General features: G+C 36.9%; 1 protein-coding gene across 1 annotated transcript in view; it reads right to left on the reverse strand.

The window, feature by feature from the left end:
- Positions 1-1,155: 1,155 nt before the first annotated feature.
- Positions 1,156-18,692, reverse strand: part of TAFA4 (TAFA chemokine like family member 4) — a 72,819-nt gene continuing 55,282 nt past the window's right edge. The window contains exons 4-6 of the mRNA XM_036391339.2: positions 8,409-8,564; positions 4,109-4,233; positions 1,156-1,263 (exon numbers count right to left, since the gene is read on the reverse strand). Coding sequence (XP_036247232.1) covers positions 1,252-1,263; positions 4,109-4,233; positions 8,409-8,564 — 293 coding nt within the window. The 3' untranslated portion in view covers positions 1,156-1,251. The remainder of the gene's footprint in view (positions 1,264-4,108; positions 4,234-8,408; positions 8,565-18,692) is intronic.

The following is an 18,692-nucleotide window of genomic DNA, read 5'->3' on the forward strand; positions in this document are numbered from 1 at the left end:
TTCTATTTATGAAGACTGATGACAAAAAATCTCTAACAGGCAAATAAGAAAAAGAGCATGAAATGCATCTACAATAATAGGGAACAATTATGTGTCTCAAAATGTAACCACTTGGAAATTCAGTCTGTCAAGGAACTGGACATTTAATTATTATAATCATTCTAAACAAGAACTAATTGAAACTGAAAATTTACTTTTATCTAGAATTTTGCTTATGAATTTTAAGTATGTTACCTATTAGGATATAACCAAAGCAATGAAAATCCAAACAAATTACTCCCCTTTCAGTAAGCCTTCCTTATGCAGTACAAGCCTGCTTTCCTTTTTTTGAGGCATCTCAATGAGTATTTCTAGCTAATGGCTAAATTCTTTCCCATATCTAGATTCAAAGAGGCAAGGAATATGTATATTTGCTATTCCCCTAGAGAATGGATTTATTTTAGGACAAGAAAAACTATGCCTGCTTTCAAATTTTATCTCTTCCTCATGCTTTCCTGCCATCACTTATGAATGTAAAGGTTAAACTACCTAGAACTATCTAAGGAAATAAATCTAATTGCACAGCTATAACCAAAGTTTGCCCTACAATAATTGCTACTAATTCTATAAGTTCCATCTTTTCACCTTCATACCACCTTGATAGGTTCTAAATTACAGTTGAAAATACACTAAGACATAATTTACTAACACAGTCCCATCGATTCACTGGGATCAGCTTTGTATTTTTATGTTGTACTGTATGCAAGAAACACCTCAGACAAATCCATAGAATCATAGAGGTTGAAAAGACCTTAGACATCATCTGTACCAGTTCTAACATCAGCATTTTCTTTCTATGATCCCCTAAGTTACATTCATGACCTAAACTCATTTAAAACAATTTTACATATCTTTGTGTCATTAGGAAAGTCTTATCCTTGGTGCACCACGAGAAGCTCAGGTGTGTTCTTCCACTGGTTTCGGCCAGGTCTCAGATCCTTGGGAATCCGAGGTGCATTTCACGTAGAATCAAATCTCCCTGTTTTTTCTTGTGAGATTGTAATGTACCACTGAACAGCAAAATCCAGGTTCAGGAGCTGCAGCCACAGTTGAAAAGTTGAAAGCCACAGTTGCTGTCCCTTTTTCCCAACTCCTTTGCAAGTTCAAAGGGTGAAGGCAATAACAGCATGACAAAAAAGAGTCTCTGTGTGACAACCAAGGAACAGTTCCATGTGCCATAATTCTGGGAGTGGCCCTCTGGTTTAGCCTTGGCTACCGTGTTACCTATAAAAGAAGAGGAAAGAGTTACTTACACAGAATTGACCAAAAAAAGGATTATATCAAGTGCATTGTTACTGCAAGAGAACTGTGCACATGAATAGACAATAAATGAACTTGCCCCAGCCACACCTTTATATCAGAGAAGCAGAATCTCCAAAGAAATGTCAATTACATGTTATTTGACAGCATGAGGGGGATTTGCAGATAAAGAAATGGCAGTTCACCATTACATTTGCCACCAACCTCTCCTGAACATCTGTTTTACTTTGCTTCATGTCATTCCCAACACCAATGCCTCCAGCACAAGTGTAGGATTTACATCCCAAAGGGCCATTCATGCAAACTGCTGCCCATTTCCCAGGGGTCCATCCTATGGGAGGGAATCAGGGAGCAGGCAGCACATGGGAATAAATTGTTCTTGCAGCAGAAATCTCCCCCAGGCAGCAGAACTCCCACAGGACCCTGGAGGGGCTGCAGGGACATGTTCAAGCTTTGATGTACACACAGGGCACAGCTCTGGCTGCACAGTGAGGAGGGTCCTGCTGGATTTCCTGTCCTGGAAATGGATGAGAACAGGCAGCTGGAAGGAGGAAAGCTTTGTCAGCTCTGCTCTGCAGTGCCTACATGTGTCACAAAACTAAACAGACACTCAGCATAGAGAAGTTTTTATTTCCCTCCCTGAGGGAACTCACGGAAGATGCGAATTCCTCAGATTTGCACATTTTAACTGTCCCACTCAGACACTAACTGTTCATCTAAACACTGAGTCGTGTCAGCAGTCTCCTCTGCTTCAAATATTTTAGTCACCCTTTTTTTGCTTATTTTCATGGAACGAGAAGATAGAGGACTTAAAGTTGATTAAATGACATTTCCTCTTTCAGTGTATAATTAACCTGTGGAAGCCACTGTCCCACGTAGCACTGATCCCAGGGTCTTAAGAAGCTTTAAAAATTGATTACAAATTTAAATGGTAATGAGATGATCTCTGGTGCATAACACAGAAAAAGAATTAGTATGGAATGGATCTCAACTATTGTGTTTTAGACATAAGGCAACTATTAAACTGGAAAAAAATCATGGATGCATACACTTTCTGTAATTGTCCCAAAGGGTTTTGATGTGTTTGATTTGAGCATTCCATTGCTGAGGCTCACAGGTGGCTGAACAATGTGGGCTATGGGCCTGACAGTTGAAATAGCTCTCTTTGTGTAAAATTTTAATAACATACCTAAGAAATATTTTGTTTATTGATCTGAGACAAATCTTTGGTTCATTTCAAAATAAAAATATGTTACACCATCTTCCCTTTTCCCTGTGACAAGGGAACTTGTCTTTCCATTCTAGTTTCCTAACAGCTGTCCAGAGGAAGGAAGAGGCAGCTGCATGAATGAGGATCTGACAATTCAGACATCAGTGCCAACATAAAAGTCTTTGTTCTGCCCCCCACCCCTTGAGTATCTGTCCAAGGCATCAAGGATAATTAACCCTCACTCGAGGATAATTAACCTGACTCACTCTTCTCCAATAAAGCCCTTTTGGTATAAACTGTCAGCTCTCTTCTGGTATGTCCAGAGATGAAGTTGCCTTGTACAACATCTAGAACTTGTGCTCACCAGTCTCACCCTTCAGTGAGCACCCTTCAGGATGCTACAAGGCTACGCCTGATCTACAAATGAGTAGTTAAAAATCAGCTCTGGGAAAAAACTGAAAGGCTGAGGGTGATCTTTATCTTGCAGTAACTGAGTGCCAGTTATCCACATTGATTCCAGAGTTTGCAGGCTAAATTCCAGGTGTAGTGTCCACCACAGGAGATCAGCAGGACCCAGGCATGCTATAGACTACATCTTTGGCACTTGATAAATATCACTGGCCATGGAGTCATAGAAAGGTTTGGGTTGAAAAGGTTCTTGAAGGTCTTCTAGTTCTAACCCCCCTGCCACAAGCAGGGATGCCACTTCCTTTGTGCAATGTCTACAGACCACCAGTGCCACACCACAGCTGCCCAAAACATCCAATTTCCTCTCATCCATGCAGAAATTAGTGCAGTTTTCACTCCTCAGAGCAGCCTTCACTAAACAACATTTGGTGACAGTATTGCTTATTAACTCAGACTGTAAGCTAATGAAGAACATTCTTTCCCAGCTAGAAGAGGCTGTAAAGGGAAAAGCTGAGCATATGTCTCTCCTTGCTATTGCCTGCTAAAGACTCCTGGTTTATGATGTATTTAGACATGCAGTTTGCTGTGACTTGTTGAACCTCAATGCACTGAACTCATTTTAAATTGCCAAGCAGACAGAGGACATGATATTTTCTCTCCATTAATTAAGAAATAAGATGACATAGCAAAGGGTTGGTTTAAAAAAAAAACAAATCAGGCCAGCTACAGGGTCTGTAATTAGAAATATTTTGAACCAGCCTGACTTCTAGTGATGCTCAGTGTCATCAGTGCAGGTTCCCAACAACTCCCAAGCCAGACTAGTACTTTCAAAAGATAAAAGGCTGTCCAGCACAGGAATCTAAGTTTATGTGACAGTGGTAAAGATCTTGGATCCCTGTACTCAGCCTGCAAATTGTAGAATTGCTTGTGGAACATGATTATCCCTCTAGCACTGAGCACAATGAAACAATTTCTTTGGCTCACTGCAGACTGAATCAGGACCATTTTCAGTGTGACTGCAGGAGTGAAGGGGCAGCTCTGACCTAGTATTTCCTCTCTGAGAGCAACTAATTAATCACAGCTTTCCAAAACTTTGAGAAGGCCAAGACTGGTGCTCACACCCACAGATACAATGCAATAAGACCAATCAGCAGACTGGCACCTTTAAGTATAGGTGATCTCTGTACTTGCCTTTGTGGTTTTGACTTTATTTCCACTGCTGCAAGACCAACCTGAATAGTCTGGTAGTACTTTACAGTCCTCTCCATCCAAACAGGGGTTCATGTGACACCACCACTTCTGCAGGACAATGGAAGCTAAAAAACAAAGAAGCAGGAAAGAGAAACAATATCTTTTTTATCACTGTTGGGTTTTTTTGCAGGGAGGTTGTCTGTGCCATGTTCAATTAGTTGATTTCAAAAGATAAAATCAACAATGACTGGTTTAATAGTTAATTACATGGAGTGTGTTTGAGGTTAAAAAGTGGCTGAACACTTCACCAGCTCTCCAGAAGGGTAAATGCCATATCCAAGTGAGAAAGAGGCAGGCACCACGAGAGACTGATTCCAACATTTGAATTGACCTCTGGAAGTGCCTTTCCATCTCCACAGACTACAAAAATGACTTTTCTCCTTCATTTGCATGCTTCAGTCAAGAACCTGCTGTAAGGGGGAATGAAGCTAAGGCTTCTTGTTTAATCCATACATGTACATGGGAGATTGGACAGAGAAATTCCAGTTTCTTCCTGCACTGGGTGAGAAAATAGAATTGCACAGAGATGTAAACCCCAGAGGTGTGTCAGCAAATACTGCAGGTAAGAATGGGGAAACCTCTGGCAAGCACTAGAATATTGACTAAAAATCCATTTGCAGTCACACTGCCACTCCTGCAATATGTTTTGGAAGGCCACAGTTGTACACCTTAACTGGGCAAATTTATTAATTCTCTAACCTTAAGCCAATTTCTATTAAGACCATGCCTATTATTTTTAGAAATGTAGTCATGACCTTATAAACCTGCTGTTAACAACAGCACAAACACCTGCATGCATTTCTCAGTTTTGCTTTGTTCATGGCACTCATCAAATCCCAGAAAATTGTTATGAAATATATCAGTACACAATCCTACATAATCTATATTGGATTTCAAAATAAAATATGGCTTAAGATGTGGATTCAGCTAGTCTGCATTATGCTACTATGTGCACAAACTATTGAATCATATGCCTTAAAAGATGGCACTCAGATGAGATGAACAAAAATAATGGAGTCTACTTCTTGTAAAGCACTTTTTTTCCCTTTTAATTTCAAGACATATTTGTTCTTCTGCAACCTTTAAATTGGGGTGTCAAGCAGGCAAGCTGACATCAGGATATTGCTGAAATGTTCATTCAATTACTTTTGTTTTGCACTTTTACTGAAAAGCATTATGAAAAAACACACTTCTGGAACACTGCTTTGGCTTTTATAGACTAAATATTTCAGTCATATAATATTACAAAATAAATGTATGAACTTTCACCAGTCATCTGGGTCTCAGATCATTTGCATGCTTCAGTCAAGAACCTGAGTGATTGTGGACAAAAAATGGGTGAAACCTGACTGTGCTTCCTGGGAGGTGAGAGATCATTTCTGATAAGGTCAGTAAAGGTGGAGTGAAAAACACCCAGAGAAGATGGCAGCACCCAACAGGGCTCGGGGCACAGAGAAAAACACAAAACAAGGGGGTGTGGGATGGAAGGAAGCACCATGATCCTTCCTGGAGCAGTGGGAATGAGGAATGGCAAGTCACAGGTCTGCTGGGGCAAGCAGGGCTGGGTGATTTCAGCTGGGAACACCAGGGACCAACCACAGCAGTGATCAACAGATAAGCAGCAGAGACATTGCTGCCCTATTGCAAATTGTCACCACTGCTGGATAAGGACTGAAGTTCAATAAAAATTAAGAAAAGCTACAAGCCAGTTGCTTTATAAATTTTTGGTTTGTTTTTGTTTTGTTGGAAAAATAATTATGTTATTTGGGTGTATCCTTTCCTTTAAACTCCGGGCAAATGAAACAAGCCTGCATTCAGGACAAAGGTGCTGGGAAAAGCCCCTAAATGTCTGTATGAGTCTGTAGTATGCAAAATGAAGACTCAAACAATTTCTTGCTTTCACAGTGTAGGAGTCTACTGAAGGGTATGTACAGAGTGGGAGAAAACACATCAGATCCTGAGGCTGAGGAAAGGGAGTTTCAGCTTCTGTGCTGCAGCAACTCACTCCAGTCCCAGATGCTGGCAAAAATAAGCAAAGCCTGCTAAAGCATTACCCTAAGGAGTGAGGGGGAATCAAAGGCTTCCACTTGAAAAGTCAAAATCTTACATTCATAATATTTTGTTGCACCTAATTGCAGCTATACTTGAATAAAAAAACCAGCTGTTAAAATCCTTCAGCAACTGTTGACTGAATCAAACTTCTGCAATATTTATATATTTCTGCCATAGAATGACAGTGTCACCTTTGCTGTCTTTGAGTTTAAAATAATGCCTGACTTCTACTATCTGTTACATGTAAAAGTATTTCTGCTATTTGATGTCACCTAAAAATGCAGAAGACACTTCTGATTTAACAAAAAAACTCCCTAAGAAAAAGCACTGTTAAACTTAACTGTATTGCTGAATTATAAAGCATAAAAACACTGGGCATCTAAAAATTTTTTTTAAATCTACTTTTTAAAAATACCTGTTTTGACAGCTTCGTAATAGGTAAAAAAAAATCAAAAAACAGATTCACGTTTACACAGAACACAGATTTACATAGAACATATTTACATTCACATAGAACACAGTTCTATGTCTGACACTAAATATTTCTGAATATAAGATTAGAATTGGACTTAGGAGCTTTTTGTTTTACATTTAAGTGAACCGGTTGCAATTTTGTGTGCAAAAGAATAAAAACGGGATCTTGCTTATGAATTAATGAAATGAGGGATTTTGGTAACTTTAATATTAAGAAAAAGTCTGTCTTAACATGAGCAGCAACCTCTACAAAAAATAGGCAAATTAAATGGTGAAATATTGATCTAGAGAAAAGCTCTCCATGTCAGATGTCCCAGCTCCATCTGCATTCCCAGTCTCAGGATTGCATTTATTATCCAGTGAATTTTCAGCCAAGCTACTAAGTCTTAAGACATCTGGAAGAGTTAATATCATAAGCTTGAATTTCTTGGCTTATGCTGCTTTCAAACTAGTTTTAGAGGAGAATTCTTCTGCGGGAAAAAATTAAGAAGTTTTATTGGCACAGACATGAAATGGACCAGCACATATATTAAGAGGATTAATTACACCAAGATTTATGCACAGGCTCATTATCATCAACACACAGAGATGTCTCTAAAATTAACAAAAGGAAGGATTACACTTTTTTGAGGCAGTGGGAAGTCAGACATCAAGGAGAATAAACTCAAGCAATCTTAAGGAGGCAGGAGTGAGCAGAGGCTCTCACTATTGGAATATTTACCAATATAGCTGGACAGGACGTGACTGAGCTTGTCTGGCCCTTGGTGCTGAACCAAATAATGGCACTGTGGTGTTTCACCCCACAGACACCTTTGGCCAGCTGGGTGTGTGGTGTTTCACCCCACAGACACTTTTGGCCGGCTGGGTGTGTGGTGTTTCACCCCACAGACACTTTTGCCTGGCTGGGTGTGTGGTGTTTCACCCCACAGACACTTTTGCCTGGCTGGGTGTGTGGTGTTTCACCCCACAGACACCTTTGGCCGGCTGGGTGTGTGGTGTTTCACCCCACAGACACCTTTGGCCGGCTGGGTGTGTGGTGTTTCACCCCACAGACACTTTTGCCTGGCTGGGTGTGTGGTGTTTCACCCCACAGACACTTTTGCCTGGCTGGGTGTGTGGTGTTTCACCCCACAGACACCTTTGGCCGGCTGGGTGTGTGGTGTTTCACCCTACAGACACTTTTGGCCGGCTGGGTGCTGCAGCTGGGCACATGGGGACAAGTCCAGGCCTGCAGGAGCTCTGGTGGTGCTGGGATGGAGCCTCCTCCCTTAAGAGGGTCTGCTCCTCAGGTTTTCCCCTGACAGAGAAGCTTTAAGGCAACGGTGAAGGAAAGGAGTCAGTTCTGATGGAGGGTTTGGATCCAGAGCTTTATTCTGGCCCAGAGGCCTCTGAATCCAGCACCAGCTCCAACAGAACTCTCCTTTGAACACCGGGGAGAGGGGCAGGGAAGGGGTAGGGAGCCACCAACCAGGTACAGGAGGGGAGGTCTCAAGGGACAAAGGACACCTGGATGGCCCAATGCCCCCCAGGGGTAGAGAGCATCCTCTGATTCTGCCAATCACTCAATGCCCTTCTGGAATTCCAGGACTGACAGACAGCGCTGGGAGGGGTCAGGGTGGGGAAAGGAGATGGGATTGACACACCTGGGAGGGAATCTTCAGGGGAGGGACCCGAGGTTCTGAGGTAAAGCCTGAAATCACAAGGCCACTCTCACCTTCCACACAGGAGGGCTGAGCCCGCGTGGTGCCAGCCACCTGGCCCGGGAAGCAGGAGCACTTCACGGTCTGGGAGCGCTCCTCGATCCGGTTCTTGTTGCAGCACCGGTGCACGGCCACCACCTCACACGTCCCCTGCTTCACCTGGTGCTGCCCTAACAGTCCCAGAGGTAAGGCATGGAGAGAAAAAACACATCAGTGCCTGTGAGAAACCATCGAAACAGGATGACTGTCGTGGTAGGGAGGAATGATGAGGAGGACTTCATCTTATTAGAAGGTGAAGCTTTCTAGAAGCTTTCTCCATGGCCTCAGGTCAAATGCAGTGTTCTCTTGGGAGTCAGTGTCTGCCAGCACAGAAAGCCTAAAATTCTCAGCAGCCAGGGTTCCAACAGGATCTGGATCATTCCCTGAGTTTATACACTGTTCTTATGAAATTAGTTTTTATAAGTAGTTTTCCAATCTATCTTCCCTCATCCTTACAAAACCAGACCAGGTTGGAGCAATCAGTTAAATGATGATGACAAAAAGAGCACACTCATCTTCCTTTGCTTTCCTGACATCCATCAGGTTTTATATTTAGATCTTTCCCTTCATAAATGGACACAGTGGATAGGATAATATTTAATACAAGAGAGATATCTGAAACAGTAGGGAAACTTTTGACACATCCACATGTAAGCACTGCTTGCTATGCTTGTCATCACAGACAGGCTGAGAACAAGGTAGGCTGTAAAGCTGTCAGAGATAGTCAAGTTTTGTCCAAAAGAAAAAAAAAAAACCTACCCAAACTGTATGGATTTCTTCAGTTCCCTCCCAGACCATTCTGAACAAACCTCTGATAAATATTGTGTCCTCCTGCTTTTCTCATGAGTCACTGTCCCCTATTTCTCCAAGATGATTTTTCTCCTACCTTTCTCTTCCTTGCTCCTGCCTTCACATCTCACCTCAGTGCTCCTTGCAGCTGATCATTTTCTTCCACTGCCAAACTTCCTCTCCATCCTGCCTAAACCTCCTCTCAGAAACTCCACTTCACAAGCCCCTCAGCTCCTTGCATAAAGTCATTTCCATGTCCTCACTCTCCTGAGCAGCCCTCAAGTGCTTCATCTTGCATTTGTCGTGTCTTATTTAGAGTAGAGCCTTGGATGGCTCTTATCTGTGTTTGTAAAGCACCTTGTAAATTAACAGCATTACAGAGCAGGGTGAGTTATTTCATAAGAGAGAGACAGAGACAACACTGAGAATAACAAAAATAGTCACCATCAAAGCAGCACAAAGCATGAGAAGAGAGACAGATATTGGTGTAGGGGTGGCTGAAATCAAAGGCACAGAGAATAAAGAAATGCAGGGGGAAGGCAGAGAACTCTCCACAAGCAGACAATCCTCCAAGTGCCAAACCTCAGAGTTATCCTGCTTCCTCCTCCTCAACTCCATGTTTGCCCTGTTTGGAGATTTTTGTTTGGATATTTTGGGGTTTTTTGGTTTGTTAGAGTATCTGCTGCTAAGTAACATCAGGCACACCTTCACAAATGAAATTTTCCTGAGGGATAAAGATCACTGTAACTTTTGTGCAGAAAATGTTATGACTTGATTAGTGTGAGATCTTAACTTTCAAAAAGAGTTAGCAATGCAATTTAGACATCTAGGGGGGTTCTTAAAAAAAGTATTAAATACATACATATAACTTTTTTAAAAAGTTGGCTTGGCAGTGTTCCTTGCTGTGTATGTTTTGGTTTCACAAGTATTTTAAGCACAGCTGAAATACTTGTGAAAACTCTTCACTGCTTGAATTTTGTTGCCAAATTTGTATTCATAACAACCTCAATGGACAAGAAACTATGCATATTCAGTTTTGGAGTGGAAATGTGGTGTTCTACTTGAGCACTCAACTTTTTAAAAAATTATATCTACACAGAGCTTTTTGGGTTTTCTTTCCTTTTTTTTTTCCCTGAGGACAAAGCTACACTACTTTTAAGCAAAATGTGCTACAGTAGAAAAATGTATAAGGTATTTTACAGCAAGTTGGCAAAATGCTGAAGACAACATAAAAGTATCTTAAAGAGCCACTGTAATATTGGCAGACTCTCACTTTTCATGCAAGTACCTAATAATAAACATGGAATAAATGAAAACAGCTACTAGTCAGGAGAACAGCAGCTTCTCTGTAACTCAATATGCAAAACACACAAAAGAGAAAGCAAATTTCTCACTTCATCCCAAAGTTCTTCATGTCAGGTATTTTGTTCCTCAAAATACCTGACATGACAATGCTTGGAGAAAAGGTGGCACAAGTTCTGACAGAAAAGATTTTCTAAAATGAGATTGTTATTTAAGAGAGGTTGTTAATTTATTTATAAAATAAATTTAATATTTAATTATCTGGTTTTTTAGTGCTATAGGTTGAATCAAAACTCTTTGGAGTAAACAGGAGAAAATTTCCATTGGTTTCCTACAGTGCCCACTGTGGTGGTCCTACATTCACTGGAATCAACAGCAGAGTTTCTATTCACTTCAGGAGAGCAAGGTCAGAGTCTGCTTGGTCTCTTGAGAATGAGATTTTATAAAGGAAGCAATAAAAAGCAAACATTTTGAGCTGCTCAGGCCACATATTTGTGTTTGCCATGTATCTCATCTGAAAAACCAAGTGGTCAGGCCTTGTCCTTAGGCAAAGTCACAATTCACCAGACATCAGATGCTGAGACAAGAGAAGAAGCCTTTTTTCCAGAAGGTACATCATAAGGATGGACAAGATCCAGCTTTGTTTAGGAATTTACTTGGAATAAACTTCCTCCCCAAGAGGGATTTCAATTCTACACAAAGAGGAGAAAACATTAATGCAGTGTTGAGACAGCTCTGTGCTGAGAGCAGTGGTTTTAAGGTTAAGGCCCTTGTATATCTGGGAGGGTGAAACCTCTGTTTCAATCCTCTGGGATCATCACTTGGGCTTCCTGTGCTTCTCAAGCTAGAGATAGACATACAGGACAGGATAGACATACAGGATAGACATACAGGACAGCGTGTGGGGCAAGGCTTGGGGGGCTGACCCCTGGCCTCTGGCTGATCACTCGATGACTTGGACTGAAACTTCTGCATGGAGGGGATGGGATCTGAGTGATTGACAGAGAGCCAGGGTGGGGTTTGGGGATGATCTCATCACGGGAGAGGGATAACACAGGTAGAAGGAGGGGGGTACAGTTTGGGATAAACCATTTGGGAAAAATATGGGGATACAAAACAAAATGACTTCAAAGTATTGCAAAGTATAAAAATGCACTACAGCAGGTTTGGGCAACACCAAATAAAACGTAATAAAATGCTTTAAAAATAGAAAGATTAAAAATAAAAATTAAATAAAATTAAAATAACAAAATTAATTTAAAATAAACGAAAAACAAAATAAAAACTGTAAAATGCTGTAAAGTGCTGTAAAAGTTCCATAAAAGGTAGTGCCGTAATGCAAGACCCTCAAACATCACCACAATCACCAGCTTGAGTGGGTCTGGGCAACACCAAATAAAATAAAAAGCTTTAAAAATAATAAAATTTAAAAAAAATTAAAAAAATAAAATAAAAGTTTTAAAAATAGAAAAATTAAATAAAAAAAATAAAAGTTTTAAAAATAGAAAAATTAAAATAAAAAAATAAAATAAAAGCTTTTAAAATAGAAAAATTAAAAATGAAATTAAATAAAAAATGAAATTAAAAAATAAAATTAAAAGCTTTAAAAATAGAAAAATTGAAAATAAAAATAAAATAAAAAATAAAATTAAAAAAATAAACAGCTTAAAAAATAGAAAAATTAAAAATAAGAATTAAATAAAAAATAAAATTAAAAAAATAAAAAGCTTTAAAAATAGGTAAATTAAAAATAAAAATTAAATAAAAAGTGAAAATAAAAAAATAAAATAAAAAGCTTTAAAAATAGAAAACTTAAAAATTAAAAATAAAATAAAATAAAATAAAAGCTTTAAAAATAGAAAAATTAAAAATAAAAATCAAATAAAAAGTGAAATTAAAAAAATAAAATAATAAGCTTTAAAAATAGAAAAATTAAAAATTAAAAAAATAAAATAAAAAGCTTTAAAATTAGATAAATTAAAAAAAAGCTTAAATAAAAAATGAAATTAAAAAATTAAAAAGCTTTAAAAATAGATAAATTAAAAATAAAGATTAAAAAAATTAAAATAATAAAATAAAAAGCTTTAAAAATAGAAAAATTAAAAATAAAAACTAAATAAAAATAAAATTTAAAAATTAAAAAAATGCTTTAAAAATAAAACAATTAAAAATAAAAATTAAATAAAAATAAAAAGAGAAAAATTAAATAAAATCTTTAAAAATAGAAAAGTTAAAAATACAAATTAAATTAAAAATAAAATTAGAAAAATAAAATAAAAAGCTTTAAAAATAAAACAATTAAAAATAAAAATTAAATCAAAAATTAAAAAGTTTAAAAATAGGTAAATTAAAAATAAATATTAAGTAAAAAAAATTTTAAAATAGAAGAAAATCTTTAAAAAGAGAAAATTTAAAAATAAAGATTAAATTAAAAAAAAAAAAGTAAATGTTCCATAAAAGGTAATGCCGTAAAGCGCGACTGTCGCAAAACTGCCGTAAAGCGCGACTGTCGTAAAAGGTGCCGTAAAGCGCGACTGTCGCAAAACTGCCGTAAAGCGCGACTGTCGTAAAAGGTGCCGTAAAGCGCGACTGTCGTAAAAGGTGCCGTAAAGCGCGACTGTCGCAAAACTGCCGTAAAGCGCGACTGTCGTAAAAGGTGCCGTAAAGCGCGACTGTCGCAAAACTGCCGTAAAGCGCGACTGTCGTAAAAGGTGCCGTAAAGCGCGACTGTCGCAAAACTGCCGTAAAGCGCGACTGTCGTAAAAGGTGCCGTAAAGCGCGACTGTCGTAAAAGGTGCCGTAAAGCGCGACTGTCGCAAAAGGTGCCGTAAAGCGCGACTGTCGCAAAACTGCCGTAAAGCGCGACTGTCGTAAAAGGTGCCGTAAAGCGCGACTGTCGCAAAACTGCCGTAAAGCGCGACTGTCGTAAAAGGTGCCGTAAAGCGCGACTGTCGCAAAACTGCCGTAAAGCGCGACTGTCGTAAAAGGTGCCGTAAAGCGCGACTGTCGCAAAACTGCCGTAAAGCGCGACTGTCGTAAAATGTGCCGTAAAGCGCGACTGTCGCAAAACTGCCGTAAAGCGCGACTGTCGTAAAAGGTGCCGTAAAGCGCGACTGTCGTAAAAGGTGCCGTAAAGCGCGACTGTCGCAAAACTGCCGTAAAGCGCGACTGTCGCAAAACTGCCGTAAAGCGCGACTGTCGTAAAAGGTGCCGTAAAGCGCGACTGTCGCAAAACTGCCGTAAAGCGCGACTGTCGTAAAAGGTGCCGTAAAGCGCGACTGTCGCAAAAGGTGCCGTAAAGCGCGACTGTCGCAAAACTGCCGTAAAGCGCGACTGTCGTAAAAGGTGCCGTAAAGCGCGACTGTCGCAAAACTGCCGTAAAGCGCGACTGTCGTAAAAGGTGCCGTAAAGCGCGACTGTCGTAAAAGGTGCCGTAAAGCGTGGATGTTGCGCTTTACGGCACTACCTTTTATGGACCTTTAATGGTACTTTACAGCACTTTACGGATTTTATTTTGTTTTTAATTATTTTTTAATTAATTTTATTTTTTATTTTTATTTTTATTTAATTTGTATTTTTAATTTTTCTTTTTTTACAGCTTTTTTATTTTTTTAATTTTATTTTTATCTTTAATTTTGTTTTAATTTTTTTATTTTTAAAGCTTTTTATTTATTTTTTAAATTTTATTTTTATTTAATTTTTAGTTTTGATTTTTTTATTTTTAAAGCATTTATTTTATTTTTTATTTTTATTTAATTTTTTTTAATTTTCTATTTTTAAAGTTTTTTTTATTTTTTAATTTTATTTTTTATTTAATTTTTAGTTATAATTTTTCTATTTTTAAAGCATTTTTTATTTTTTAATTTTATTTTTTATTTAATTTTTAGTTTTGGTTTTTCTATTTTTAAAGCGGTTTATTTTTTTAATTTTTTAAATTTAATTTTTAGTTTTGGTTTTTCTATTTTTAAAGCTTTTTATTTTTTTAATTTTATTTTTATCTTTAATTTTTAGTTTTAATTTTTCTATTTCTTTTATTTTTTTAATTTTATTTTTTATTTAGTTATTAGTTTTGATTTTTTTATTTTTAAAGCATTTATTTTATTTTTTATTTTTATTTTCTATTTCATTTTTTGTTTTAATTTTTTTATTTTTAAAGCTTTTTATTTATTTTTTAAATTTTATTTTTCTTTAATTTTTAGTTTTGATTTTTTATTTTTAAAGCATTTATTTTATTTTTTTTTTAATTTTTTTATTTTTCTATTTTTAAAGGTTTTTTTTTTAATTTTATTTTTTATTTAATTTTTAGTTATAATTTTTCTATTTTTAAAGCATTTTTTATTTTTTATTTTTTATTTAATTTTTATTTTTGGTTTTTCTATTTTTAAAGCGGTTTATTTTTTTAATTTTTTAAATTTAATTTTTAGTTTTGTTTTTTCTATTTTTAAAGCAGTTTATTTTTTTAATTTTATTTTTATCTTTAATTTTTAGTTTTAATTTTTCTATTTCTTTTATTTTTTTAATTTTAGTTTTTATTTAGTTTTTAGTTTTGATTTTTTTATTTTTAAAGCATTTATTTTATTTTTTAATTTAATTTTTTATTTCATTTTTTGTTTTAATTTTTTTATTTTTAAAGCTTTTTTTTATTTTTTAAATTTTATTTTTATTTAATTTTTAGTTTTGGTTTTTTATTTTTAAAGCATTTATTTTATTTTTTATTTTTATTTAATTTTTTTTTATTTTTCTATTTTTAAAGCTTTTTTTTATTTTTTAATTTTATTTTTTATTTAATTTTTATTTTTGGTTTTTCTATTTTTAAAGTGGTTTATTTTTTCAATTTTTTAAATTTAATTTTTAGTTTTGGTTTTTCTATTTTTAAAGCTTTTTATTTTTTTTAATTTTATTTTTATCTTTAATTTTTAGTTTTAATATTTCTATTTATTTTATTTTTTTAATTTTATTTTTTATTTAGTTTTTAGTTTTGATTTTTTTATTTTTAAAGCATTTATTTTATTTTTTTATTTCATTTTTTGTTTTAATTTTTTTATTTTTAAACCTTTTTATTTATTTTTTAAATTTTATTTTTATTTAATTTTTAGTTTTGGTTTTTTATTTTTAAAGCTTTTTTTTTTTTTTATTTTTCTATTTTTAAAGCTTTGTTTTTATTTTTTAATTTTATTTTTTATTTATTTTTAGTTTTATTTTTTCTATTTTTAAAGCATTTTTTTATTTTTTAATTTTATTTTTTATTTAATTTTTAGTTTTAATTTTTCTATTTTTAAAGCATTTTTTTATTTTTTAATTTGATTTTTTATTTAATTTTTAGGTTTGGTTTTTCAATATGTTTGGTTATCAATACGTAGCTGCAAGGTTGTCTGTTTTCCACCTCAAATCCTGCTTCCTGTAGGTGAACAGTCCTGTTAAGCCAATACCGAAGGAAATCAAACACACTGGCCCTGAGCATACAGCCCCAAAAACCTGGGGCTGCCTTTCAATTATCTTGTTTGACTTGTGAAGCAGTGACAGTGGTGCCCTGAAGTGCCCGGAGTCAACAGACACACTGCTATTTGCAGAAGCTGAGATTAAGATGCCTCCTGAAATCAGCCCTGGGTTTGGGAGCTGTTTTCCTGTCACATTCCTCTTTGGCAGCTCCACGAGCAGGTGAGGGAAGGTGTCCCCTCTCCATCTCCTGGCAGGAGTGGGTTTGAAAACAGCACTGCCACACAAGGGAAGGCAGCACTCCCCTCCCTCAGCCCTCATGCACAGCTCTTATGGAGTACAGCACTAAAAAGCCCCAGACATCTGCATGCATCATTTGCATTAATTGGATTGCCCTTGTAATAGTCTTTCCCCTCCTACATGCTCACATCGATATTTCCTCCTGCTTGTTCACACACATCCTGACACTTTTTATGCTGTTGAGCACCATATGAATTTCTCCTTAATATTCAGACACATCTGTGAGCAGGTGCTGAACAAATGCTGAGGGTTAAAGTGGTGCCTTTCAGTCCTGTTTTTGCCAGTGCTCAGAAATCTAGAGGATAAACACTTGTTTGCAGAGTGGCTTTCACATTTAAGAAAACTCACAGAAAATCTTAACCAACCCTAACTCATTCTATTCCTCCCTAGATCTACTGAAATCTGTTGTATCTGCATTCAGGTGCCCAACAACAGCAAAAAGAAAGAATATAAGAATCCTCTCCTGCATGTTTTAATATTCATCTTGCACTAAATAAACCTTCACCTCAGGTTTAAAGTACACTTAACATGCAGCTGAGATTATACTGGCAGAAACACTCAAGAAATGCCTTAAAATATTTTATAATTGATGGATTCTCTGGAAGCCAAGACATTAGAAGAGCAGGGAGTGAAGAGTTTTCAAAATGTGAAGATCACAGTAAATTAATTCTATGCTGGACACATCAGGAAAGCCATTTCAGGGAGAAATGCAGTGAGAGAGAGGGAGAAAAGCTGTGGAGAGCAAAGCCCATAAATTCATAGCTCATCACCTGTAAACCTACTTAGATCTGTGACTTCAGGGCTGACAGTATTTGGGGTTGAAATTCGGTTACATCTTCCCTTTTACATAAGAAAATCCTCCAGAGGGAGAAACATTTTATCAGCAGCAGCATCCCAGGAAAGTCTGTCACAGAGCACCTTCTGCATACTGAAGGGAGAGCATGGGCCAGCCAGGCACAGAGCAGGACAGGGGATGGACACTGAAAACCACACAGCTCTGTGTTTCCTCTTATTAGCAGTTTGGCATGTGTGTTTCTATCCATATCCTAATTTCTTTACAGCTTTTCTTCCCCAGAAACACCAGTGCTGCTCTGGTTCACTAAGGACACTTTCTCTGTCTCCCAGTACAGGGCACAGACACAATGGGACAGGGCTCCCCTGATGGAACAACCTCTAGAATTCTTCGTGCTGTGAATTTTGCTGCCTTTCATAATGAGAAACCTACAGATAACAGCAGCCCTCAGGTGCCCAGGTCTAGAATGCTTCTTAATGACCTCAAGAAGTGGCCACATGAAGGTCTGTGACTATTTCCTTGTCATCTGTAGGATTTTTATCCCAGAAGAATGTGCTGTGCAGAGCTGCAAGGCAGCCCCCCAGGATTTCAGAGAGCACAGACATCTCTGAAGAACAAGAAAGTACAAACCAGAAAATTATTGGGCTTGGACATTACTCACAACACTTGTGTTGGCTTGTAGAGATGAGTCAATAATCACTACTGAACTGTTTATTCTCAGTGGTATTCTTAAGTATTATTCTTAGTACTTGTTTTTTCAACAAACATATTTGACAAGGCCTTATTTTCACTTTCTTCATAGAAGCCAGAGGGCAGATACCAATTAATACTTCTAAAACTCTTTGAAATGCTCAAAAGAAAAGAGGGAAATACAATTATTGTTAATAAAATATCAAACATGGTAGTGATGCACTTCAAAACCACAGGGAACATATCAAAGAAAGAAGGAGGCTTTCAGAAGGTTGCTAACCAATTCTGTCCACATGCATTTCATCTCTGTGACTAATTCTGATCACTCCCAGGGAGTGCTGTCTCAATGCAATATACATGCAGGCAGCATGCCTCCACCAGAAATCCTGAACAAACGCCTCTTTCTTCTCCTTTCTTGGCTAAGAAACATAAGGAAAAGATAAACTTAAGGGGAGTTTTTATCTCTGTTTCATAATCTGCCACCTCTGATGAAGAGAGCTACTATGCTGTGGAGAGCAGCAAATCTGGAGTAGGATGAGCCCAGCTCAGCACATTCCTCAGAAAGCCTCAAAAGCAGCAAGCTTGGTCTGCACAAAATCAACTGCATCATTTATTTAAACAGTAAGAGGATGGATGTCAATAGGAGAATGAACAGCTATGGAACTAAATATTGCAGACAACATTAAGAGAAACAAATGAGTTTAGAAGTCAGCACTGATGCTGTTTGGAAGAGGAAAGCACTTTAAGAAGCTTGGTGCCAGTTCATTATCTGCCTTCATCTCATGCTGGCTTTTGCTTACAAATACATGGGCATAGGAAGCACACACCAGAAGGCAAATATTGTTAGAAAAACACAAACATTAGAGGAAATAACACTTGCTATTTTTCATATTCTTTGCCAAACATATTTACAAGAACCAATCCGGCTCACAGGGCAGGGTTTTTTGAG

This window comes from Molothrus ater, chromosome 11 (genome assembly GCF_012460135.2).
Source record: "Molothrus ater isolate BHLD 08-10-18 breed brown headed cowbird chromosome 11, BPBGC_Mater_1.1, whole genome shotgun sequence".
Lineage (NCBI taxonomy): Eukaryota > Metazoa > Chordata > Aves > Passeriformes > Icteridae > Molothrus > Molothrus ater.